The sequence below is a fragment of the Eubalaena glacialis genome, chromosome 18 (genome assembly GCF_028564815.1).
Source record: "Eubalaena glacialis isolate mEubGla1 chromosome 18, mEubGla1.1.hap2.+ XY, whole genome shotgun sequence".
Lineage (NCBI taxonomy): Eukaryota > Metazoa > Chordata > Mammalia > Artiodactyla > Balaenidae > Eubalaena > Eubalaena glacialis.
The window spans coordinates 6911471-6937354 of NC_083733.1; the positions used below are offsets into that span (position 1 = coordinate 6911471).

The window sequence follows — 25884 nt, forward strand, 5'->3', positions numbered from 1 at the left end:
GTCAAATCTAACTTCATGAGGAGCTTTCCACAGCAGAGAACTTGCTCCAACCCCCTCAGAATGTTTAAAGAAAGAATGAACATCGGAGTCCAAAATGATTGGGGGAAAACCACAAAAATGTGAGCGAATCTTACCTGTTTCTTCTGGTTTGATCCACAGAATAAATCTGCTTTCTCAACCAACTGGGAAGAGAGTTGAGACAAAGAAAGTTAGAAAATAGCACAAGTCTAAGTGAGTTCTATAGGATGGGACAAAGGAAACTGGAAACGAAAAGGAAGGTTTTCCAACTTTCTAACTCAGGCGACTTGGGAAGAAGCAGTTTCTCCTTGTGGTTGAAATGCCCCAGCTGAGCCAAGAGGCCCCTTTGACAGAGGTCGGCAATCTTTAAACTGACAATTCCCTCTGATGATATTCGTTAATCCTCAAAAAGCTGGTAAGGAAAATGGTGTAAATCGGAGGGCTTTGGTTTGCTGGAGGGACAGTAATTCACATACCAATCCCACCCAGAGGGAGTGGCAGGTGGAAAACCCCGACCTCAAGCCTGAGGTCCTTTGATCAGTCAGCTTAATCCCTCTTCCTAAATCCTTTAAGAAACAAGCCTCGGGCCCTCCCCTCAAACCCAACACCTGTACGAGCTTCTGTCTCAGCCCCAGTGCACTCCTCACTCCAGCAGGCCAAGACCAAGGCCCAGCACTGAGACAGGCTTTTCTGTGAGATGCTGGAGAGTCCCCAGCCACTAATGGGCACCTACCGAATACAGGACACTCAATGAGCCTCCAAGACGCAATGTTCCCTTTTTCTTTCTTTCATCACATTGGCTAAAGGGAGCAGAATAAATGCCTGAGTGAGCGAATACAGAGATAAACAGGCCAAAACCCTCACCTCTCAATGATGGTGGGGGTGGATGCGCTCATCACTTCCTGGTGTAAGATCTTCAAGCCAGAGAGCCACTTAGTTGCATCTTCCTTAGAGTCGGCTGCAGAGGTGAGGGGACAGAAATGCTCTGTTACTCCCTGGGAAGACAGACTGCTGTTTAGGGACCCCCACCCCACCTTCCCAGCCCCACACAGACCATGGGGCTGAGAGGAGCCTGGGCTGGTTCCTAGGACCTACTTTTTGTCTCAGATGAGGCCATATGCCCATGGTGAGCCTCCTACAGCAGGGGTGACATGCCGGTGACTTTTTAAAAGAGTTTTAGCCCTATGCTAACGAACAAGAGGCAGGACCTGGGATAACTTGTACCACAATCCTGAGCAGCCCTGAGCATCTCCCCTGTTTCCCTTCAAGGCCAGAGAGAGGGGTGGAAAGTAGGTGATGCTGATGCCTGTAAGGGAAGCGGCAACAAGTACCAGTTAAGAGCTTGGCATCATCGCCAAGTCCCACTGTACCGCTTCAGGGCTGTGTGATGTTCAGTTGGTTACTTAACCTCTCTGTGCTCATTTCCTCATCAGCAAAGTGGAGGTGGCAATGCCAACAACTAGTCCAGTTATTAAACATCTCCAAACTAGGGAGCCTGCTAGTCTAGACAGAGCATGCGGAGGTTTCTGCTCTCACTCTTCCCGTGTGCATGAGGAGAAAACTACAGCTCAGAAGAGTGACGGGACCTGTCCCAGGGGCAGTGAATAAGAAGCTGGGATCCAGACATCAACCTGGCATCCTGGCCTCCACGTCTTGCTTGGGCTTTCATGGCCTCCCTACCAAGAAGAGCACCCAGGCTTCAGCCTGCAGGGGGGCTACGTGGACAAAGCTCTGAAGGGACAAAGTCATGGGCCCCTCTCTCCTGCCCCGTCTCTGCCTCCTGCTACACACCATCAATCAGACGTCCACCCAATACTTCCTACATCCAGCTTGCTAATTTCCCTCCTCCAAGCCCTGGCACACGCAATGCCCTCTCCCTGGACCATCCTCCCTCTTTCATCCCAACTCCTACTGATGCCTTAAAACCAGTTGAAAAGTCACCTCCCCTGCAAAGCCTTCCAGGGAGTGAGGCACTGCGTATTCCTCCAGCACACTTATGTTTGGACTACGGCTCTTATCACAGAGTACTCTAAGTTCCCGTCCACACGTCTGTCTCCCCAGGTAGACTGTGAGCTCCTTAAAGGCAGCAACTGGGTCTTATTCCTCTTTACAGCCCCAATGACATCTAGCACAACCTGGCACAGAGCATATGCTCAAAAGATGCCTGATGAAAGCATGAATGAGAAATCAAACCAATGAGACCTATCTGACCCTAAATTATATGTCTTTTATAACTGAGTTGTAATAGTTCTTAAATATTCTAGATATGTTTTTTATCAGGCATACGAGTTGCAATTTTTTTTCTCTATATTGTGGGTTGTCTTTTCACTTTTTTTTTCTCTTGGCTGTGCTGCACGGCTTGCAGGATCTCAGTTCCCCGACCAGGGATCAAACTCGGGCCCCCTGCAGTGGAAGCTCGGAGTCCTAACCACTGGACCAACAGGGAAGTCCCTACCTGACCCTAAATGTCTCTAACACTACTCAGCTTTCACGGTTTCCCCCCACTTTGGTCTACTTTTAATGCTACTTATTTTCTCTCTCGTCAGTCATGATTGTGCATCAAGTTCTAAGTCAATAAATTCTGGGATTAGACCTGAAGGCAGCCACAAGCTCCTGCCCCTGAGCAAAGTGCCTGAGCTTTTTCACAGCCCTTCTCCTGGCTGCTCAGAGGCCTCTTTGACTTTCTGGTGGATTCATAGGGATGGCCTGAAATCTCACCTCCAGATCCACGTGTCTACGTGTGTGCACGTGTGTGCATGTATGCGTTTACTGTAAGCGCATGTACGCACGTTTACATGTGTGAGGTGGAAGATTTCAGGATAGTTCCTTCGGCTCCGTTAAGCTGAATAAATGGTGCAGGCCAGACTCTGCTGGACGAAAAATGTACCCTGCCTTCAGCTTTCTGCACGAGCCAGGTAGGCCCTTAACATAATCCTTTCAACATGCCAGCGAAGTCGGCATCACTAGGCTCCCCGTTTCACAGCTGAGCAAACTGCAGCTCAGAGAGGCTGAGTCGCTTACCCAAAGTCACACAGCTAGACAGGGACAGGGTTAGGATTCAAAACCATGATGCCCCACACGTGCATTAGCGGTCGGGCAGGTGGGAGCATCCTGCTAGTGAACCTCCCAGGAAGGAAACGAAGACCCAGGGAGGGAGAAGAGCACGTGCCATGCACCCACCTGCTAAGCTGAGCGTGCTGAGGACGAACTGGCTGCCGTACAAGATGCTGAAGCAGCACTCTTCCTTCTGGCGGACTGCTTTCGCACGCTCAAAATCCTTGGAGTTCTTCCCTGGGCGGATTTCCTTTATTTCCATGATATCCACTGAAGGAAAATTAACATCAGCCAATCAGAAGCTGCAGTTCACTCCATCTGAGGCTGCAGCCATGTGCCTGCACCCCAGACACACAGAGCCCAGCCCTTCTCTCCCCAGAGTGAGGACAAGCTGGGCCAGCCCCACAGCCCTGCCCAGCTTGCAGGATTATGTGCAAATAATGAAATGTTTGTTGTTCTGAGCCACTAAGTACTGGGAGACTTGTTGTACAGCAACAGATGACAGAAAAAGAGGAAACCCATCCTCCCTAGAACCCCTGCTGCCACGTGATGCCAACTCACTCCTAGCCAAAACCTACCTGGCCAGGATGGCACCTGACCCAAGGGTGACCCCTCCCTCCATGGGATGGCCATCTGATCTAAGGGTGACCCCCCCACACACACAGGGTGGCCATCTGGCCCAAGAATGACCCCCTCCCCTCACAGGATGGCCACCTGATGCAAGGGAGACCCCCCTTCCTGCCATAGGATGTCCCGTGAACTAAGGAGTGTCACAAAGTGACAAGTCCATCCATCCTTTCCTCCCTTTCTTCTGTCAAAAAAGCACCTTTTCCTGGGATGACCCCATTTCACGTGCTTGAGGTGAAGATGATCCACACCCCTGCAGCTTTCACCACAACAAGCCAAAGGAGGGGCCAAGGGTCCCAGGAACGACCAAGATGTCCCACCCCTGGCACGGTGATGGGTTCAGGGATGAGCACATGGCCTAAGCTGGGCCCATCAGCATCCTCCTGGGACTTATTTGGCCAAAGCTATTCATCAAATTTCTCCTGCTGCTGCTGCCAGGCTGACAAAACGTGAGTCTAGGGTCCATGTGGCCTGCCATATAGAAAGCAAAGATTCATCCCTGATGCAGTACTGAGCCCCTGGGTCCATTTGGGCTTGAAGCCACTTCTGTGCTGGAGCACGCTACCTATGTGACCCAATAAATTCTCTTTTTTGCTTTGGTTAGTGGGAAATGAGTTTCTGTTACATGTAACCATAAGAATCCTGGGACATACATCTTTGTTCTTACACTGAACAGAGAAACAGGAAAGAGAGGTATTCCTGGAAATGAGAGAGTAGGGAAGGAGACCTCAGCTTTGACCTGTGATCAAGGAAGCAAACAGACCCAAGTGAACAAAGGCATTTTAGAGTCAGAGTTGAAATAGCAGGAAAGGTTCACGGCCATTCACACATAACAATAGGAGCAGGGGACAGAGTATTAAATTAGGGGAGGAGGGGATGGAATGAACCAAAGGCTTTTTTTTTTTTTAATTTATTTACTTTTGGCTGCGTTGGGTCTTCGTTGCTGCACACGGCCTTTCTCTAGTTGCGGCACGCGGGGGCTACTCTTCGTTGCGGTGCACGGGCTTCTCATTGCGGTGGCTTCTCTTGTTGTGGAGCACGGACTCTAGGTACGCGGGCTCAGTAGTTGTGGCTCGCGGGCTCTAGAGTACAGGCTCAGTAGTTGTGGTGCACGGGCTTAGTTGCTCCGCGGCACGTGGGATCTTCCCAGACCAGGGCTCGAACCCGTGTCCCCTGCATTGGCAGGCGGATTCTTAACCACTGCGCCACCAGGGAAGCCCGAACCAAAGGCTTTTCACTTTCTTACTATGGATCTAGCTAGACTGAAAACAGTTTGGGGGACAAGAATCATGAAGTAAAGTGAAAAGACTTTAAATAAACAGCATTTGTTCTGTACCCTGTGTGTGGTGGTAGCTACACAAGTCTAAACATGTGATAAAATTCCTTGAAACTATACACCAACACAAAAACAAACAAAAATTGAGTCCACATAAAAAATGGTGAAAACTAATTAAGGTCTGACTACTCAGCCATAAAAAAGAACAAAATAACGCCATATGCAGCAACGTGGATGCAACTAGAGATTATCACACTTAGCGAAATAAGTCAGAAAGAGAAAGACAAATACCACATGATATCACTTATATGTGGAATCTAAAATATGACACAAATGAAACTATCTACAAAAGAGAAACAGAATCAGGGACATAGAGGATAGACTGGTGGTTGCCAAGGGGGAGGTGGGTGGGAAAGGGTTGGACTGGGAGTTTGGGATTAGCAGATACAAACTGGTACATGTAGAATGGATAAACAACAAGGTCCTACTGTAGAGCACAGGGAACTATATTCAGTATCCTGTGATAAACCATAATGGAAAAGAATATGAAAAAGAATGTATACATATGTATAACTGAGTCATTTTGCTGTTCAGCAGTAACTAACACAATATTGTAATTCAACTATTATTTAATAAAAAATAAATTTAAAAAAACTAATTAAGGTCTGTAATTTAATAATATTTTACCAGTGTCAATTTCCTGGGCTTGACAACTATGGTTATGAAAGATGTTATCACAGGGGGAAATTGGATGAATGGTACACAGAAACTCTGTATTATTTTTGTAATGTCATCATGAGTCTAAAATTATTTCAAACTAAAAAGTTTTTAAAAACACTTATCAAGGGATTCCCTGGCACAGTGGTTAAGAATCTGCCTGCCAATGCAGGGGACACAGGTTTGAGCCCTGGTCCGGGAAGATCCCACATGCCGCGGAGCAACTAAGCCCGTGCGCCACAACTACTGAGCCCACGTGCCACAACTACTGAAGTCCGCATGCCTAGAGCCCGTGCTCCGCAACAAAAGAAGCCACCGTAATGGGAATCCCGCGCACCGCAACGAAGAGTAGCCCCCGCTCGCCACAACTAGAGAAAGCCCGCGCGCAGCAACAAAGACCCAATGCAGCCCAAAAATAAATTTAAAAAAAATTTTTAAAAACCCACTTAATTATGGGTGGTCCTATTATGGGGTTGGGGGCAGGTCAAGGGGGTCCTTCATTCCTCAAAAACTAACAACAAAACACAGAGTCTTTGTGTGCACTCAGATTCACAACCTTCTGGGGGGTTAAATCAGCACTGCTGATTTATCTGCTTCAGCAGTTATCTGAGAACATCTGAGGTATTAATGTTTGTTCTCAGAAATCAGTTACTTACCCACCCAGCTGACTGCCAGTTAAGAGTCTAGTGACCTTAAGCAATACTCTTTTTTTCCTAGCTAGTCTTAACAATGATTATCTAACCATTCTCTTTCCCCATAAAATATCTCTAAGTGGGAATTTCTGAATTGGCCAACTGTGAGCTTTTTTCCTTACAGCAAAATTATAATAAAAATTTGATGCGTTCATAACTAAAGAAAAAAATTTCAGATAATGTAACACTGTCTTCAGGCAATCACCAAGTCTTATCAATTCCTTCTAAATCACTCTTGAATCTATCTTCTACCCATTCCCAGGGCCAACACCATAATCCAAGCCACTGTCACCTCTCGCTTGCGCTACTGAAGTAGCCAGGAGCTACCCCCATAGTCTTTTCTATGAAACGCAGACATGCTCAAGCCACCCCTGGGCTTCAAGCTTGCCGATGGCATCCCAGTGCTATTAGGACTAAGAACCAAGGCCATGTGATGACCCTGCCGACCCCATCTGGATCAACTGTGCATCTGCACTGCCGCGCTCCAGCCACACTGGCCAGTGGCTCGCATTCACTCCCCCACAGGACACTGCCACTGGCTCTGCTGGGGACGCTCTTAGCCTAGCTAGCTCCACGTTCTCCCTTCCAGTTTCAGCTCAATCACCATCAGACGCACAGAATACCCTCCAACTACTGCTATTACACACACCAAGCCCCTCTCCCCCACAGCACTGAAGAGGCCAAGTGCTTAGTGGTGTGAACCATGGATTCATGGCTCCTTCCCTAGACGGTGCATCTTTCCTCACCACCGTATCTCCACCCCTAGCAGAGCAACTGGTACACAGTGGGGCCCAATAAATAGTTGTTGCAAGAGGAAGCAGACAGAGAGAGATGGGGACACAGACAGGGACAGAACTGGAGATGGGACAGAGGGGGAGGCAGAGGGAGACAGACACACACAGATAAGAACACACACAAACGGAAACAAACAAACAGGGTAAAAGAGGGGCAGAGACGGCCAGATATGAACAGAAGACAAGCCATCCAGATGAGGAGGGAGGGAGATACAACCATGCAACGTACAAAGTCAGAGAGAAAGAAACATGGGAGACGGGAAAAGAATAAAATACAAACAGCCACTCTGATGATGCAAGCAGCCCTGATCATCCCTACACTGCCCTTCACTTCAGTGCAAGCAAGGATCCTTTGGAGGCCAGCCCTGTCCCAGGAAAGGGCCGCAGGCATCAGCCAGGACTGGTTGCCTCCATGATGTCATCCTGATCACCTCCCCCTTTCTTTTCCCGGGATAAGTACTGGCCGATTCATCATGCTTCTGATAAGACGATGCTTTCTCCATTGGCTTGCCTTTGTTCCATTGTCAAAGATCAGCTGATGATTTGTGTGGGTCTATTTCTGTTCTCTCTATTCTGTTCCATTGATCTAATTGTCTATAATTTCCCCAACACCTCACTGTCTTGATAACTATGGCTTTATAGTAAGTCTCAGAGTGGGGCAGCAGACACCTCTGACTTTGTTCTTCTTCAATACTGCATTGGCTACTCTGGGTGTTTTGCCTCTCCATATAAACTTTAGGATCAGATTGTCAATATCTACAGAATAACTTACTGGGATATTGATTGTGACTGTGTTGACTCTACACCAAGTTGCAAAGAACTGACATATTAAGTCCTTTCATCCATAATCGCAGAGTATTTATTCATCATACTTTGTCAGCCAGACATTCTCCTGGATGTACACAGTCCTGACCTCCAAAGGTCTTACAGACACACTAGCTTCATCCATGAGACTAAAAATAAAGGCAATAATCATAATCATGTACAACTCTTACAGAGCACTTACTATATGCCAGGCACAGTGCTAATGCCCTGCACATGTCATAGGTTGGTTCCCTGGAAGCCAAGCCTGAGGCAAGGATCCTTTTTTAGGCTTTTATTGGGTGGTGGGGTGGCGGGAGGGTGCTCAAAGGACAAAGGACTGCAGAAATAGATGAGGCAGGAGAACAAAGTTAAAGCTAGGCTGTGGTCCCAACAGGGGACGGGCTTCAGCCTGGTCACACGGGGCGCTGGAGCATGGATCACACGAGGAAAGTGAGTCTCCTGGAAGCAGCGAGGCTGTCCTCTTGTTCTCCTATGACTGTCCCCATTATACAGATGAAGAAACAGGCATGGAGAGGTGAAGTACCTCGGCCAGGGTCACCAGCCAGCAAGTGGAAGAGCCAGGATTTGAACCTTTACGCTGCTTCTCATGGTCAAGCAGGCGACTCTGAGAAGCCACGTTAGGACACGCAGCCCTCTTCCCACCGCGCTCCGTCAGCAAGTCTGACCGTACGTGGGCCTCCTGGCTACGTCGGATCTCATTTAAGTGATTTCTCAACACCACCTTCCTTCTCCCGCTCCCTGTGTTGATCCAGCCTGTCATTTTTACATCTGTGCCATGAAGTTCCTCACCAGCACCATCTGCATTCATAGGTTTCTTTGTTTGCTGCCTATCTGCCCTCTCCTCTAAGCCCCGGGAGGACAAGGGTCGTGTCCGTCCTGTTCACAACTGGAGCCTCACACCCGCCTACGTCAGAGCCTGACTCAGAGCAGAAATTCAGACTGCCGCGGAATACATGATAAGGTTTCCTGGGTGTCTTGGCTTGGCTTCCCCCAGAAGCGGACCCTGAGACAAGGATTTGAGCGCATGCAGTTTATCCAGGAGCTGATCCCAGGAAACACCAGCAGAGGAGCAGGGAAGTGAGGCAGAGAAGGGAAGGCGCTGATAAGGAGGCTGCTATGTCATCAACCTGGTACCCCAGGGGCACAGGGAGCTGACCCCGTGGGGATCTGGGAGCCCCTTAGAGTTTGCCCCACCGAGAGAGGGAGGGAGCTGGGGTGTTATCCCCCAACCTCCAACTGCTATTGGTTGAGGGCTGCTTTTAGGGGGCCTTAACTCCCCAGGCCTCAGGCAAAGAGCTGCAGCATTCACGGCAAAGTGCCTTAATGTGCAGCAGTGACTACTATGGCATCAGGGTTAGGCCTCGGCATCCTCTGCTGTATCAGGTTATCGAACTGGTAGTTTCTGTGCTACCCCCATGGAACTCGGCGATCAGATGTTTAAGGGGTCAAAGCTGCAATGTCTCTCTAGTTCAGGCAGAACAGTGGCAGATGTGGACAAGTCCCAGTTGTTGAGGGAACAGCGTCTCTGGAATTACAGGCGTCAGTGCACTCCCTCGCTCACTCTCTCTTTTTAATGTAACAGCTTTATTAAGATATAGTTCACATGCCACACAGGTCATCCACATGAAGGATACAATCCAATGGCTTTTAGTATATTCACAGACTTGTGCAACCACCACCAGCGTCGATGTTAGAGTATTTTCATCTCCACAAAAAGAAACCCATACCCTTCGGCCTCCACATTTCCCACTCAGCCCACACCAGCCCCCGGAAAACACGCATCTACTTTCAGTCTCTAGAGACTTGCCTGTTCTGGATGTTGCATATAAACAGAGGCATACGATACGTGGTCTTTTGTATCTGGCTTTTAAATTCACTTGGCAGAAGATCTTTGAGGTTCCTCCGTGTTGTAGCACGTGTCAGTACTTCATTTTTATGAATGAATAATATTCCATTGTATGGATTTGGTCTATCCATTTATTCACTGATGGGCATTTGGGTTGTTTCCACCTTTTCGTTATTGTAAATAGTACAGCTATGAACATTCGCATACAGGTTTCTGTCTGAACATATAGGTTTCTTTTTGAACACCCATTTTTCAGTTATCTCAGGTTCCTGGTAGGAGCGGAAATTGGTCCTCTATCGACTATACCCTCAGGGCTGCAGGTGTAACAGTGACGTGGCCCCTTCATGCCACGCGGCTGACCAGACACCAACCCGGGCCAGCGATGGTGTTCGTATGTAGGTGGATAGTCACTTGTTGTGCATGAGCTTACGGCTGGGCCTCTGCAAGCCACCACCGAGCCCTTCAAAGCTGTTACCACTACTTCCCAGGCCTTCTGCGCAAGCAGGGGCCACCTCCAGAGACACAGAGGTGCCCACTCTCTGGCCACCCCCTTGATTACCAGGGGCCCCAGGAAGTCAGGAAGGAAATCCCTGGCCAGTGGGAGTGGTTTTCTATTTGATAACTGGCAGAGTCTGCAAGGGCCCTTTGGGCATTTTTGTTGACATGCCCAGCACTTGATCTTGCATCACATGGGGGCACCTTCCTTGCTGAAGGGTGGTCCCACCACACCAGGGGTGCGGAGCAGCAAGAAGCGTAAGGCCGGCTGCACTCAGCCGGGTTAATCCCAAACCACCTTTCGGACCTGCCGCTGGGAATAAAACCCTAGTGCTAGGGATGCAAATCCACAGGTTTCCAAGGGTCTCCCCCGTCGTGACAAGCCCATAGCTGGTGATGAGCAGATAGACTCTGGAACCAGTCCACCTGGGTTCAAATCCAGCAGGTGGTTTCAGGCAGTAACTTCACCTCTTCCTGCCTCCGTTTCCTCATGCGAACCATAGGAGAAATAATGGTCTCCCCACACGGTGTTCTTTGAGGATTAAATGAAAGTGTGTGCATGTGAATTAAAATAGTGTCTGGTAATTTTAACTAATAAAGATGTAGTAACTTCTAAGTGCTTGTTAGCTACTATTTTTTTAATTATTAATGCAATGGAATAAAGCTGAACTCATATAAGGCCTAAGGAAAAACACCATCTCTCAACTTATCTGTTGTGGAAATTGAAGAGGCAGATTCTTACGTAGTGATGTGGAAAAGCTCCACAACAGCTTACATAAACAGGATACCAGATCTATGTGCCTGCATCTGTGTGTGTGTGGGTCCACATGTATGTACACACATGTGCACGCACATATCATATACAGGTGCCCGTTGCTGTTCAAATTCTCACTATATTAATATTTACTATAACTCGCAAACATCTTTTACCTAAAATACACCGCAAAGATCACACACCTGCTACAGGAAGTTCAGGTGCAGGCACCTGTGGAAATACTGCTGTGTATCAGTCTGCATTAGAGAGGAACATGTCCAGTGCTCTAATGCTGAAAATCATCATGCAGCAAACCTAGTGTCCTGCCCACCCTATTCGGTCTTAGTGTTTACTTCTGGCAAGCCAGCTACCAACCAGAGTCCAATTTAGATGACCTCTTTAGTATTTTTAGCAGATTTCATTGTCATCTCTATCAAGTTACAAAGTAGTTACAGGACAGAAAAAAATCAAAACTTAGAACCAATACCGTGTAGAATCATATGTCTGAGTAATAAGTTCATTAAAGCATCAAATCGTTAGGTATTTGTTGCTGTCAATGCTTCGTATTCTTGCAGAAATATTTGATGGGCTGGTTTCTAGGTGATTAAGGGTGTCAAGCAATACTGGGGAAATTGGTTGGGGTTTTTCGAGCTGTTGGTAATGTACCACCGCTTGTGTCCATGTAATATGACATAATACACTGCTATCCGGAGAAAGATGCTCCCCATTGTGTTTTCAGGAATGCATTAGGCTCAGCTAATGTACCACCGCTTGTGTCCATGTAATATGACATAATACACTGCTATCCGGAGAAAGATGCTCCCCATTGTGTTTTCAGGAATGCATTAGGCTCAGCTAATGTACCACCGCTTGTGTCCATGTAATATGACATAATACACTGCTATCCGGAGAAAGATGCTCCCCATTGTGTTTTCAGGAATGCATTAGGCTCAGCTAATGTACCACCGCTTGTGTCCATGTAATATGACATAATACACTGCTATCCGAAGAAAGATGCTCCCCATTGTGTTTTCAGGAATGCATTAGGCTCAGCTAAGGAGGATGCCTGTATTTGTACATGTGCGCATATGTGTGTAAAAGCACGAGAAAATGTTAAAAAAAAAAGAGATTCCCACCAATTTGCTGACAATCGGGGTTACTGGTGGGAAGGGGGATGCGCAAATGGTGGCAACGGGAGCTTGATCTGCACTGGCTGGAATTTTGGCCAAGGGGCAAAGAGTCGGTAAGAGGACCGGCTTTACTTTCCAAGTCGGCTCTGGTGGCCAGAGCTCGGGCCGAGTGTGCTCGTGCAGTCGGGCTCTGCAGTCGAGCTTCCTGCTTGAAGAAGTGAGATAACACAGCCACAGAAGCAAACCCTTGTCTCTGAAACCTCCCCCCGCTTCCCGGCATCACCTCGGGTCTTCCCCAGGTCCGGCCACCCCTGCCCACCCATCACCTGCAGACGCACACTCGGGGTTTTCTGCCCCCTCTGTCGGTTGTCCCCATGCCCCTGTTCTTCGACTCCTGTTTCCTTCCTCCTCCCACTCTTGATTCTGGGCCGCTGTCTTGCTGGCCCCCCGCACGCCTGGAACATCCTCTTATCCTCACATGACCTTTTCCCCAATTTCCTCACTCGACCTCAAGTGGCACCACCTCCCAACAAGCTTAACAAAGTATCTTCAAGGAAGCTCCAGATGTACCCAAGAGGAAGAGACAGAGAAGGCTCGGGGACCTTCCTGCACATACCCACCCCACCCTCCTTTCCATCTTTCAGTCATTCAACCAACCAGGTAGGTAGTGAGCATCTCACTGAGTGCCAGGGATGAAGCTGACAGGCACGGTCCCCACCCCCGGAAGCTCAGAGCCTGGGAGGACAGACCCCGTCCAAACCTGCACACAAGCACGTAAACCTACCACCCACGCTAAACACCGCAAGGGAGCAAAGTCAAGTCTACCCGGGGGCTTCTTCCCAACGTGGGGAAGAAAGGCTTCTCGGGGGCATGCATCTTGGCTGAGTTCTGAAGGCTAGAGTCATCCTGGTGAAGGGGGAGCAGAAAGCCCTGGAAGGAGTCCCGGGCTCCAGAGACCCTGCTTCAAATCCCAGCTCCGCTCCCCAAAGACGCCTGGCAGCTTGGGCAAGTCACCTCCCTTCTCTCTGCAATTTCCTCATCTGCACTCACAGTGGTACTGTAGCTCCTTTCCTGAGCTGCTCTGCAAACAAGACGAAATTACATTAAATAAAAACTGCGGTGGCCCCCAGGAGGTCTCACGGTCAGGGTTAGTTGAGCTATTGTGATGAATGTTCTTTCATAGCATCTTTCAGTAACACCTTCACCACTGCTGGCGGTTTCACTTTGTCTCAGTGCTGCTCTGTCTCAGTGAAGGACCCTGCTTTAAAAGACCAAGGGTGTGGGGTTATTTCACATACACAGCAGCCTCTGACCTTGAAGTCAGATAAAAAACTGAGATGCACCACAGAACACAGCTAGTTACAAGAGGTTCAACGTGGGAGAGGAGAAAGGGCCCAACTTTAGAAGAAGCTAGGAGACACGCGCTTCAAGTTCCACTCTACCTGTCCTGGCTCTGCAGCTTGGGACAGGTTTCTTTATTCTAGCCTAGCCTCTGCCTTCTTATAGGTAAAATGGGGAAAGAATATCCATCCCACAGGTAGATATACCTAAAAGAACTTGGTAAAGCATTAAAAATTATTTTAAAGCCTAGAGATGGGCAGTGAGGGGGGCCGTTCTCATCTTCCTTGTTGAAAATGTAAGAAACAATGGATGAGACGGTGCTGACAGCCAGAGGAGAATATGCCACCTCATGCTTCCATATAGAGACTTTTTCCAGAATAACAACACTCAAATAATTATTTAGCTGTTCCTGGAATGCTTTGTATCCAGGCAGAAATGTTTGAAGGACTGTTTTATGGGTGTTTAAGAGTTTTAAGTGACCCTGGAGAAATTGACTGGCCTTCTCTTCCCTCCGGGGACTCCCTCTCCCCAGGGAAGCAGGGAACGCTCTCGGACAGCAGAGTCTGGAAGAAGGAACCGGGCTTGCCCAGCTCAGCCTCCTGGTCCAGCTCGGGTCCAATCCATCCCCCAAGAGCCACATGCCCTGCCCTACTCCCTGCCACATGGAGTGGACATCCAACAGTGCCAGTGACAGAGTGAGCAGGTCAGGGGTCAGGGGCCAGAGGTCAATTCTAAACCAGACTCTTAAGGCAGCTCAAACACAGAGCAAACCTTCTCATAGCCAGTTATGAGTTACCTGTGTTTCAGTTGTTTCCAAACTCAGGAGAAGATGAGAGAAAGAGGAGTCTTATGAACTGGTCAGCTGAAACCCCAAGCACTAACTAACCATCAAATACAATTCTTTAAATATTCATTGTTTTAGTGTCACTTAAACTTGATGTTTCCTCTCTCCTGCTGGAAATGAAGTGAGAATAATCCCATGCGTGTGATATGGGAGAGGACTTTAATAAGAGTACCTACATTTTTTTTTAATGTCTTAATTGTGATGTATTTTAATAGGAATTGGAAAAATACAGATATAACAGCCTCTAAACTGTGAGATCAAAGTTCCTTCTCTACAAATTTAAGTTAAAAAGAGTCCATTTTAAAACATGTATTAGGTATATAAAACAGGTATTGTGCAGATATTTCAAAAATCATTAAGGCATTAAAGGAAGGACTCACTCCCTTATGCCCAGCCTATTAAAATTTTAATTTGCTTTGCCTTAAACCAGTATTGTGAATCAAAATTACACAGCAGGCCTTCATTGTACAAAGGCTATATATAGATATTTCCCCCACTGGATCAACCAGTTTTTGGTTTGGGGTTTTTTGGAGTCATATGTGCTTTTGACACTTTCTCAAATGTCAGTCATTTGATTATCAACTTTGTCAAGTGTGCCATATCTGCATAGTGCTGGCACTGTTTGTCTAATATTTATCTTTAAATCAACTCATCTTTTTCACTTGAACAGCTGTATTTTAAGAATGAGTTTATGCCTTACGGTAAAAAGAAAACCATTCCCGCCCACCATACATTATACGAATTGTAAAATAACGCAGTCAGTGGAAACAAGACAATATTAAATTCTGCCTAAAACCAGCTGATGCCAAAAGGAAACCCTCATGTGCTTCTGAGTTGTAAGAGGACAAAAGCAGGCGTGTTAGAGGGCGTGAGGCCGAGTTCACCATAGTAAGACTCACAGAAGGACACAGAAGCAAAGCGGTGGTTACCTCGTGGGGACAGTGGCCACAGAGCTGGACATGTGTACATTTGAGCTCACGCTCACCTCACTTGCATTTTACCACAGGTTTGTTATATCTTATTAAAGAAAAATGCCTTTCAAAATGAGACGTGTTAAAATTTTAGAAATGCAGGTGGGTGTGGTTATTAAGAGGGATTTTGGTGGTGATGGAACTTCCAATATCTTGACTGTGGCGGGATACGGGAACCTACCCATGGGATAACATCATACAAAGTAAACAGATACACACAGAGTATAAGGACAACTGGGGAAATCTGAGTAACACGGGTAGTGGGCTGAATCAGTGCCAGCGTCCTGGCTGTGATGTCACACTACAATTTTGCAAGATGTCACCACTGGGGGAAACTGAGCACAGCCCCCCTGGAGAATGAATCTTCATTTATCTCAAAAGAATCTTCAATTATCTCAATAAAATTTTCAATTAAAAATACAGACTATGGGGCTTCCCTGGTGGCGCAGTGGTTAAGAATCCGCCTGCCAATGCAGGGGGCACGGGTTCGAGCCCTGGTCCGGGAAGATCCCACCTGCCGCGGAACAACTAAGCCCATGCACCACAACTACTGAGCCTGCGCTCTAGAGCCCGTGAGCCACAACTACTGAGCCTGCGCTCTAGAGCCCATGAGCCACAACTACTGAGCCTGCGCTCTAGAGCCCGTGAGCCACAACTACTGAGCCTGCGCTCTAGAGCCCATGAGCCACAACTACTGAGCCTGCGCTCTAGAGCCTGTGAGCCACATCTACTGGGCCGGCGTCCTGCAACTACTGAAGCCCGCACGCCTAGAGCCCGTGCTCCGCAACAAGAGAAGCCACCGCAATGAGAAGCCTGCGCACCGCAACGAAGAGTAGCCCCCGCTCGCCGCAACTAGAGAAAGCCGGTGTGCAGCAACGAAGACCCAGCGCAGCCAAAAATAAATGAATAAAAAATAAATAAATTTATTAAAAAAAAAAAAAAAATACAGAGTGTCAAGAAAGAAAGAAACCAACCATGCTAGTACCAAACAGATATTCTCCCTGACATGATCAGAAAGCCCAGAAAGGAACTTTGAAGGGAAGGATGCTCCCACCACTGGCTCACATTCCAGGGGCCCTGCCTGGAAATCGTGCTTTGCCAGGGCCCCGAGCATGGTCTCCCCTGGGGGACACTGGGGACAGCATCCCTCACCCCTCCCCACAGGCTGCTTCTCCATTCTAGGAGCCAACCCTGTGCTCCTCCCTCCACCAGGATCCATACTATTTCTAGCCGGACCAGAAATAGATGCGCATGGGGCTGGCCGATAAGCCAGTCACTGAAACCCAGAGGAAGTGGCCTGCAGGGGACCCACGGCGGGGCCTAGCTTGGGGGCCCACTCATGCTGCAAAGGCCGAGGACGGCAGCCAAAAACACAATTTCTATGTACGTCCGCGAGGAGCCTGAGTTCTCAGCACCTGCAGAAGGACAGCGTGGGTTTCCTTTGTAACAAGAGAATAGCCTCTCATCCCATCTTCCCCCTCCCTGACCTCAGTCCAACCAGCAGCACTACACGTAAACACACACTCATTCTTTGAGTCTGATGGTTCTTTTCTTGTTATTTTTTCACAGGAAAAGAAAGGTTCTGATAATACAGACAACTATCTCAACTTTGACCAGGTTTGTGTAGAGAAAATTCTAAAGGTTGACTGATGTTGAATCTTCCCATGGAAAACACTGGTCCTCGTCTTTCTACCAGGAACCTCTTGGCTTCAGAGGAAATCAAAGAGGAGCAAAAGGGCAGGGAAGCCACATTCACAGAGACGTCTAGTACAGCCAGGCAACATATCAGGGGTTCCGATGCGAGCCGAGATCGTCATCTGTGTTCCAAAGATGGGGACACTGAGACTGAGATGCGTGACTTTCCAAGGCCACACTGGTGGAGCCAGGACTTGAACCCCAGCAGTCTGGCTCCCGGCCTGTGCTCTTAATCACTGTACAGGGAAGAAAGACCTCCCCGCTGCTCAGACCTCACCCTGGGCCAACTGGGTCCTGCTAGATTCTTCCTCTCAGGAGCATCCTTGCAAGGGTCCCGGCTCCGAAATCCCTACACAGACAGCAGCAACTCTGACAGTTCACAGTTTACCGACCACCAGCCAAGTATAATACTTAGTGTCCATCACCTCAGTGGTGCCTCCTGCAGCCCTAAGGGGTGGGTGGCCACCGTTATCAGCACCCCCATTTTGCAGAGGAGTAAACAGGCTCTGGCAGGCTGGGTGACCAGGGTGCGAGCCCTGCTGGTCCAGCTCCACAGCCGGCACACTCCAGCACCACCCAGGCAGACTCACCAACCAATTCGGCCAGCAGAAAACGGAGCCCTGCTCAGGTCAAGCCCAGGATAGAAACACCTGAGTTGGATGGAGGACAGACCAGACCCTTCTTACAAAATATTTATTAGGTGCCAGAGCTGACCTCACCATCTCCTTAATGCTCTGCCAACCTTGGGAACAAACCCCCATTTTCCAGACTCGGCTCAGGAAGTCATTCCCTCAGGGCCACCTGGCCGGGCCTCGATGCCAAAGGCAGCAGGGCGGCGATGTGGTGGTGTAGAGAGAGAGCCCTGCCAAACGGGGGAGGCTGGCTCTCTCCCCTCCCCACTTCTATTTCCGAGCGGGCTGCTCCCCCAATGGCCTCTCCGAAAACCCTTGGGTGAATAGGATAGATACTGGCTAAACGTGGCTCCTCTCTTTGAAGCCAAGCCTCAGGGGGTGGAGGGAGATGCCAAGCGTATTCAGGGCTCCCACTGCCAAAGTCAGTCCCTGGATGAGACAGGCAGAGATACCTTTTCACCCTCCGGCTTCTCCTGCAGGCGCTAGGCCGTGCGGGCCAGAAAAATGGCTCAGGACCCTCGGAGTGACTGACAGAGCCATGATCAAGGGCAAGGGCTCCGAGGGACGAGGACAGACCGCAAAGGAAGGCCCTGTTCTTCCAGAAGCCGCCCCCGGAGGCCTGCGGTGAACACACGACACACTGGTCATTCCCACCCAGCCCTCCCGGCCTAGAAAGCCCTCCAGAGAAGTAAAGCCCTCATCCTTTAAAGGGGGGATGTCATCCTGGGGTCCGTGAGCCTTCATGGGGTCCTTAAACCCCCAACACAGTGCCTTCCAGGCAGGGAAGGAGCAGACGCTCCGGAAGCCCAGAAGCAGGAAAGAGCATTCATCTAAGCTCAAGGCCCAGCTCAAATGCCCCCTTTCTGGGAGGGCTTTCCTTCCTCTTCTCAACTTCCCCTTTCCGGGTTCTCATCACACTTACGGTAATTACTCGTTCCTCTGCTTTAGCGCTACAACCTTGACGCCGGCCCCGGCCCCGGGCCTCAGGCAAGCATGGCACACTAGAAGCCTTCAAATAGTTACAGGTGCGGATGCCTGGACCTCTGGGAGCTTAACAACTGCCTGTGCTGGCTCCCATCATGCTCTCTTACAGCTAACTGGGCACCCGCGGTCTCCCCCACCAGACCCAAGGCAGGAGGGCCAGCCTCTGCCTCATTCTTCAGCTTTGCAGGAATGGGGTCTGGCCCTCACGATGCTCTCAGTCAGCTCAATATCAGACTGCTCACAGAAGGTTAACTAAAATGGCAAATTCTGCTCAAAAAGGAAAAGGAAAGAAGGCATCAGCAAATAGTCCTTTACCTCCTTGTCGCTCAACCTGAGGATTATTCCTAAAAAGCAGCTACTATGTGGAGCGGGCGCCGGGAGAAGGATGCCGACTATCTATCACCACCATGGAAGTGACGCTAATAGCCCCCCGGTATTCACAATGCGTCAGGCACTGCGTGCGTTTCCTCATCCGAGCACCAGATCACCACAATATTATTATGATTACTCCCATTTGACAGAGGGGAAGACTGAGGCTGGAAGACTAGAAAGCTGGCGGCTGGTCACTGGCTCCAGGCTCCCAAGCCCAATGGTGGGGCGCGACCAGTTCCAGCAAGACAGCAGCCTGCAGACGTCGCTCCCTTCTGCTGGGGGCAGAGAAGGGCCCTGCGGCCCCTGCTTTGCCTTTGCAGATGAGTTTTCACTGTGGTTAGCAAGCCAGCCCTTCATTTCCCCACGAGGCTCAGAGTTTTGCAAACCAAGGTTGCGGGGTAGGGGGTGGCAGTTCCTGTTACAACGAGCCAGAAGGTGAGAGCCTTCCTTCCCTTTCAGAGAGGGCAGGACTGGGGCAAGAGGGTCCCCCAAGCACTCCAGTCCAGGCAGGTCCACGCCGAGACCTCCCTGCACAAGGATCTGAGTCCAGCCCGGGGGCACGAACGCTTGTCTGACTCCACAGCCTGGGGCGGAAACCCACAGCGTGCCTCCTCTTTCCCAGCATCTGCCAGGGAGCCAGCCCGGGCTCCCAACTGGAGCTCGGGTCAGCAGAGGGTCAAGTCCCAGCCCCACCATCACTCTACCCACAACCTGCCAGCTCTCATTCCCCCTGCAAAATAGAGACACATTAAGTAGGGTCAGGCTCATGGAGGTGATGCGCGGATTTAAGGAGTCGACAGCTCACATCAAAGAGCTGCGCAGGACACAATCTGGTGCTCAACGCTCGCTGCTGTCACCCACAGGTCATCACGGTGAGGGTAACGCCCAACCACTCATCCAGTGGGCAGAGGCGCTGAGGGTCCACGGGCCTGGCACAGTGGTAGGGGCTGTGGATACCAAGCAGACCAAATCCCGGCCCTCAAGGAATTATATTCTAAGGAGGCAGACAGGTAAATCAATATGTATTATATCTGGTGGTGGTAAGTGCTATAAGAATTAAACCAAAGCAGGGACTTCTCTGGTGGTGCAGTGGTTAAGACTCCGCGCTTCCACTGCAGGGGGCGAGGGTCTGATCCCTGGTTGGGGAACTAGGATCCTACATGCTGTGCGGCGCAGCCAAAAAAAGAAAAAACCAAAGTAGAGTGAGGCCTGGTGGGTGACGGGGTAGGGGAGAAGCTTGGGTACCAGGTGTGATGGGGGAGGCCTCCCCGGAGGAGGTGCCCTCTAAGCTGAGGCTTGAAGGAAGCAAGGGCAGATCCATGTAGATGTCTGGGGAAGAATATTCCAAGAAGAGCAAACAGCAAGTACAAAGGCCCCGAGGGGAAATGTGCTTGTGTGTCCTGCACTCTGCTAAGCTCCTGGATGTGAGGAACAGGAGGGCGCTGTCCGGACACACCGCATGTGCTCCCTGGAGCCTCCATGGCCCCCAGTGCCTGCCCTTCTCACCTCTCCCACCTGTACACTCTGATCACACCAGCTCCACATCTGTGCATTCAGTCATTCCTCCTGCCTGGCGCGCACACCTGTACGGCCTTTGCACCTGCCTGGAGGCCCATCCCCGCACCTTTCTCATCCCCGTCCACCGTCACCCACTGTATCTAGCCGGCTCCCTCTGGGGTCCTGTGGAGTGGGCTGCGGCCCCTGGTGGGTGGTCGTGCCATGTTTTTTAATATACTTATGATTAAGTAGATGAAGAGACAGGTAGAGCACGGTTTATGAGGGTACTAAACACAGAGTTTCCATCCCCTCTCTTTGGGGAATCAGGGCTCAGCACTCTCTTGGCACATTGGTATGTTCACCAACCAGGAAGTACCAATAAGCTTTGGTGTCTGGAGTTTTTAAAATTGGGGTTTCATTACATGGACATAATTGATTGAACGTAGACCTCATGATTGAACACAGTCTCCAACGCCCCTTCCTCTCTTCTCTCACTGGAGGTCAGGCTGTTTTAACATCCCAACCCTCTAATCACAAGTTTGGCTTTTTGTTGACCAGCCCCATCCTGAGTCATCTCATCGCATTAGTATAAACTCAGGTGTGATCCGAACAGCTCTACATAATAAGGACACTTATTTTACTTGGGAAATTCCAAAGATTTAGATTCTCCTTCTCAGGAACCAGGGACAAAGACCAGTCAAATTCTTTGTCACACAACAGTAGGTCTTCTTGAAGTCCCTGGACTGCTAACAAGGATGCTTCTTGCCATGATTTTTCGAGACCTACTAAATGACTAACTGTCCCCCTCTCACTTCTGCATCCGCAGCATTCAGTACCTGGCACCAAGGAGGGACTCAGCCAAGAGGCAGAACAAGGCCCCTGGACGGTGACGTGGCAATCACCGATGCCACTGGAAACGCACACTCCTTCCCCAGGCGATTCCACCTCTCAGCGTCCATCCACCCACGAGAAACACCCACCCATGCTGACTGTGGCGCAGCTCACACCTGCGGAAGGAAAAGAGAATCAACGTGCGTGTCCATCACTGGAGGAGTTAAGCAAACTGGCTCTCCTCATCCATGGATCCCTCTCCACCAATTAAAAATGATAGACCCATACATAGTAACGTGGCTAAATCAAAACAACCCAGTGCAATGTGGTGCTCTGGATGGATCCTGGAACACAAAAAGAACATTTGTGGAAAAGCTGGTAAAATCCAAACAAAGTCTGAAATTTAGTTAATAGCCATGCACTGATGTTAATTTCCTGGTTTGGGCAAATTCATCACATAACATAAGACGGGAGCGTAGGAGAAAGGCACATGGGAACTCTGCATCTTTGCAACTCCTCTGTATATCCAAAATTATTCCAAAATTAAAAGCTTAGTTTCAAGAAATGCTAAGCACGGAAAAGGTTGCAAAAGTTTGAAATTTTATACCAATGGTAATGACTTATTTAAAAGACACAAATCAGGGCTTCCCTGGTGGCACAGTGGTTAATCAGCCTGCCAACGCAGGGGACACGGGTTTGAGCCCTGGTCCGGGAAGATCCCACATGCCGCGGAGCAGCTAAGCCCGTGCGCCACAACTACTGAGCCTATGCTCTAGAGCCCGCAAGCCACAACTACTGAAACCCGCGGTCCTAGAGCCCATGCTCCGCAACAAGAGAAGCCACCGCCATGAGAAGCCCGCACACCAGGACGAAGAGCAGCCCCCGCTCGACGCAACTAGAGAAAGCCACGCGCAGCAAAGACCCAACACAGCCAAAAGTAAATAAATAAAAGAAATAAATTTTTTTAAAAGAAAATAAATAAATAAAAGACACAAACCAACTGTCATGCATATCTGTGATTCCAGCTACCCCAGTGTATGAAAAGTATAAGACATAAAAGAGAAGGGTAGGGACTTTCCTGCTGGCACAGTGGTTAAGAATCCGCCTGCCAATGCAGGGGACACGGGTTTGATCCCTGGTCCAGGAAGATCCTACATGTTGCGCAGCAACTGAGCCCATGTGCCACAACTACTGAGCCTGCAAGCCACAACTACTGAGCCCACATGCCACAACTACTGAAGCCCATGCTCCGCAACAAGAGAAGCCACTGCAATGAGAAGCCTGCACACCGCAACGAAGAGTAGCCTCCGCTCACCACAACTAGAGGAAGCCTGCGCGCAGCAACGAAGACCCAACGCGGCCAAAAAAAAAAAAAAAAAAAAAAGAGAGAGAGAGAAGGGTACACATCCTCATCACGAAATGTTTATTTCTGGGAGAACTGACAGAGGGCTTTATAGCTGTGTCTATAACATTTAATAAAAAGAGCTCTCTAGCAAATATAATGAAGAAAATGCTAAGAGTTGGTAAAACTGGGTCATGGTGCATAGGTACGGTTTATATTATTTTCTATGCTCTGCTTTTTATGTTTGAAATATTTCATAATTTAAAAACTCAAACATGTATTTATTAAAATAATTAAAAGTTCATGAATGAGTGAAAAGCACAGAAGCAGAAAAAGACAGGACAGAGCTAAGGCACGTGCCTCATCATCATTAAAACCCAGATTCTGTGATGTTGTGACTACTTTTGAGTCTAGAAATCTTTAAGAGATTCAACACTCACAGCAGAGACTTCATTCAGTGATCCCTCTAAAACCAGGATGCAGCTGGTGAGATAATGTGACACAATCTATTAAAATGTTCAATGTGCACACCCAGGAATTCCACTTCTAGGAACTCATCCTGCAGCAACAGTAGCACAGGTGCACAAAGATGCGGGTCCAGGGGCATTTCTATTCTGGATGATTGGAAATGCCCTCCTGTTCACCAGTAGGGAACTTGGGTTAAAGAAACGACAGCGCAGCCACTGTCTGGAACACCAGGCAGCCATCAGAAGAGAATGGAACAGACCCACGTGTACTGATGAGACGGCTGCATAGAGCACAGTAAAGGGAAAAGGCAAGCTGCAGAACAACGTGCATCGTGGGGTCCTATTTCTGCTTAAAAAACTGTACATAAACTTACGTACATAAGTGTGCATATGGATATATACATACATAGGAAAGATGTAAAAAAAGATACACTAAACGGTTAATACTGGTTACTGCAAGATTTGGGAGAAGGAAGGACAGAACTTTTTTTTCCTCACTTACATTCTTTGAGTTTGTTATAGTAAGCAGGTAATGTTTTTGTAATAATACAGCAAGAATGAGGCCCCTTTGTCTCAATGTTCACAGTGGCTAACTGACAAAACAAAAACCTGGAAACATAGTAAAGGTAGAAGAATAGATGATTTACCTTTGGTTCAGCCACACCATGGGTTATTATGTAATCAGTAAAAAGGGCATAGTAGACTATCTGTGCCAACTGAATTGGAGAAATTTCCTGAGCTATTATTCAGTGACAAAAGCAAAAAAAAAAAAAAAAAAAAAACCCTGTGTACATAGATGGTCAAACCATAAAGAAACGTGAAGAGCTGGTTGGTAAGGGAGGAGGGGTGATTGGGAGGATACAGGAGAAGCTTCTGGGAGCTGGCAACATTCTCGGTCTGGATTTGAGTGATGGTTACATGATAGTTCGTCTTATAATTAGTCATTATACTGAATATTTAATGTGTGTTGTTTCAAATTAAAAAAATAAAAAAGCTTAGACATACGGTCGATGCCGCAGAGTCTCTATAATGACCACGTGCGCATAGCTCAGCCACCCTGCTCCTCATCAACACCCTGCCCTCCTTGCCTTTTTTTTTTTTTAAACACAGCAAATGCCCTCTGGCTACAGGACCTTGGCACTTGCCAGGATTTGGAACCCGTTCTCCTGTGGCGCTCACTCTTCCCTCTGCGCCAGACTGCCAGGTGCATCTATCTCTAGACCCGAGCCAAGTCTGAACAAGACCAACACAAACAAACTTGAAACCCAAACAGAGGGCTAGGTGTCAGGATGCCTGGGAGATGTGCAATGTCTCCCTGGAAAGAGGTCTCTAGTGATAAACCCCAGGGCTCTCGGCCTTTCTCAGCTCTTTTTTAAATTTTACTCCAAAATTTGGAAAAGAGAAGGAATGCAAATTGATGGGAAAGAAATTCACATTTATTGAAACCTCGGATGGAACACACCTTTCATGCTCTGAAAAACACTACAAGTTCAACTGCCACAGCAGCTTCGCAAGGCTGGTGCTATAAAGGTCAGCAGAGTCTCAGAGGAGTTCTATAACTTGCTTAAGGTCACACAAGCATGTCTTCCCAGGATCCTCTGTGGACCCCGCAGACCCACTGATTGCAACTGTGGCCGAAACGAGCAAAGGACCAGGCACCATGTGCCACGCAACAATAAGAATCACAAACACCATCATCAGTCTAGAACAGACTTCATACTCATTGGCCAGGGAACTGCATCTGGCTGCAGACGTGTTTGGTTAGATCAAGATCATGTTGCTTATTTGTTTAAATGAGTCAGCACGTTTTAAAAATGAGCCGATTTTGCATTAACGACCTACGTTTCCAGCTGCGGATCTGTCGACCCTGAGCCTACAGTGTGGGGTACGATCTGCCCACCTCGTACCGGGCACACACGGGCTCCCCATCCACCATAGTTCCCACCCGCCCTCGCATCTCACCCACTCTGCGGCCCAGGTTTGCTGTCATTCATTCCCTAGACCCTGTCCAGTTCTCTTATTTAGGTCACCTGCCTGGCCTCCTACAAGTAGATGAGTTTCTGGTCCTTCATCTGGAACAGAGGAAGTAGAGTTTTAAAGGAATAAATGCAAAGTTCTATTTTTGGACCTGAAAACTTAATTGATGCTGTACAGAAGTAGCCAGAGCTCCAAAACAACAGAGACCCTTTATAACTGCAGCAGATGTGAATTTACTAGGCTCCTTCTCACACATCCCATCTACGGGGTCCCAGGAAAACGTCCAGTGAGTCTTGATTTCAGCACAAGGTCACAGGGAAATGCACCCTCAGGACACTCAAGCATGGTGACACACAGTCCATAGATCATGAAGCAATTCCTTAGGGGACTGAGGAGGCTGAACCGAGGGAGGAGTTCAGGGCCAAGTGCCCTGGCTTCAGTCATCTGATCCGGAGGAAGCAGGAGTCTGGTTCTGCTCATCTCCAGCAGTAAGAGCCAGACTTCCAGGTGGGTACAGGAAGAACCTTCAAAAAACCCAAGAGGTGCTCAAAATTGTCTCAGGCCACCTTGAGAGACATACTGGAAAAAATCAGGGCAGAGCCATTCCAACTAAGTGGCTTCAGGAAGGTCACGCTACTTTGTGAGACTCAGTTTCCCCATCTGTAAAATGGGGAGGCTTTATAAAGGCATAAGGAGGATTTAT

At 48.7% G+C, this 25884-nt stretch overlaps 1 protein-coding gene across 2 annotated transcripts in view; it reads right to left on the reverse strand.

Moving 5' to 3' along the window:
* Nucleotides 1-25884, reverse strand: part of PLCG2 (phospholipase C gamma 2) — a 150667-nt gene that overhangs the window by 85771 nt on the left and 39012 nt on the right. For both annotated transcript variants that reach the window (XM_061173028.1, XM_061173027.1), the window contains exons 3-5: nucleotides 3199-3342; nucleotides 883-976; nucleotides 135-182 (exon numbers count right to left, since the gene is read on the reverse strand). In XM_061173028.1, coding sequence (XP_061029011.1) covers nucleotides 135-182; nucleotides 883-976; nucleotides 3199-3342 — 286 coding nt within the window. The remainder of the gene's footprint in view (nucleotides 1-134; nucleotides 183-882; nucleotides 977-3198; nucleotides 3343-25884) is intronic.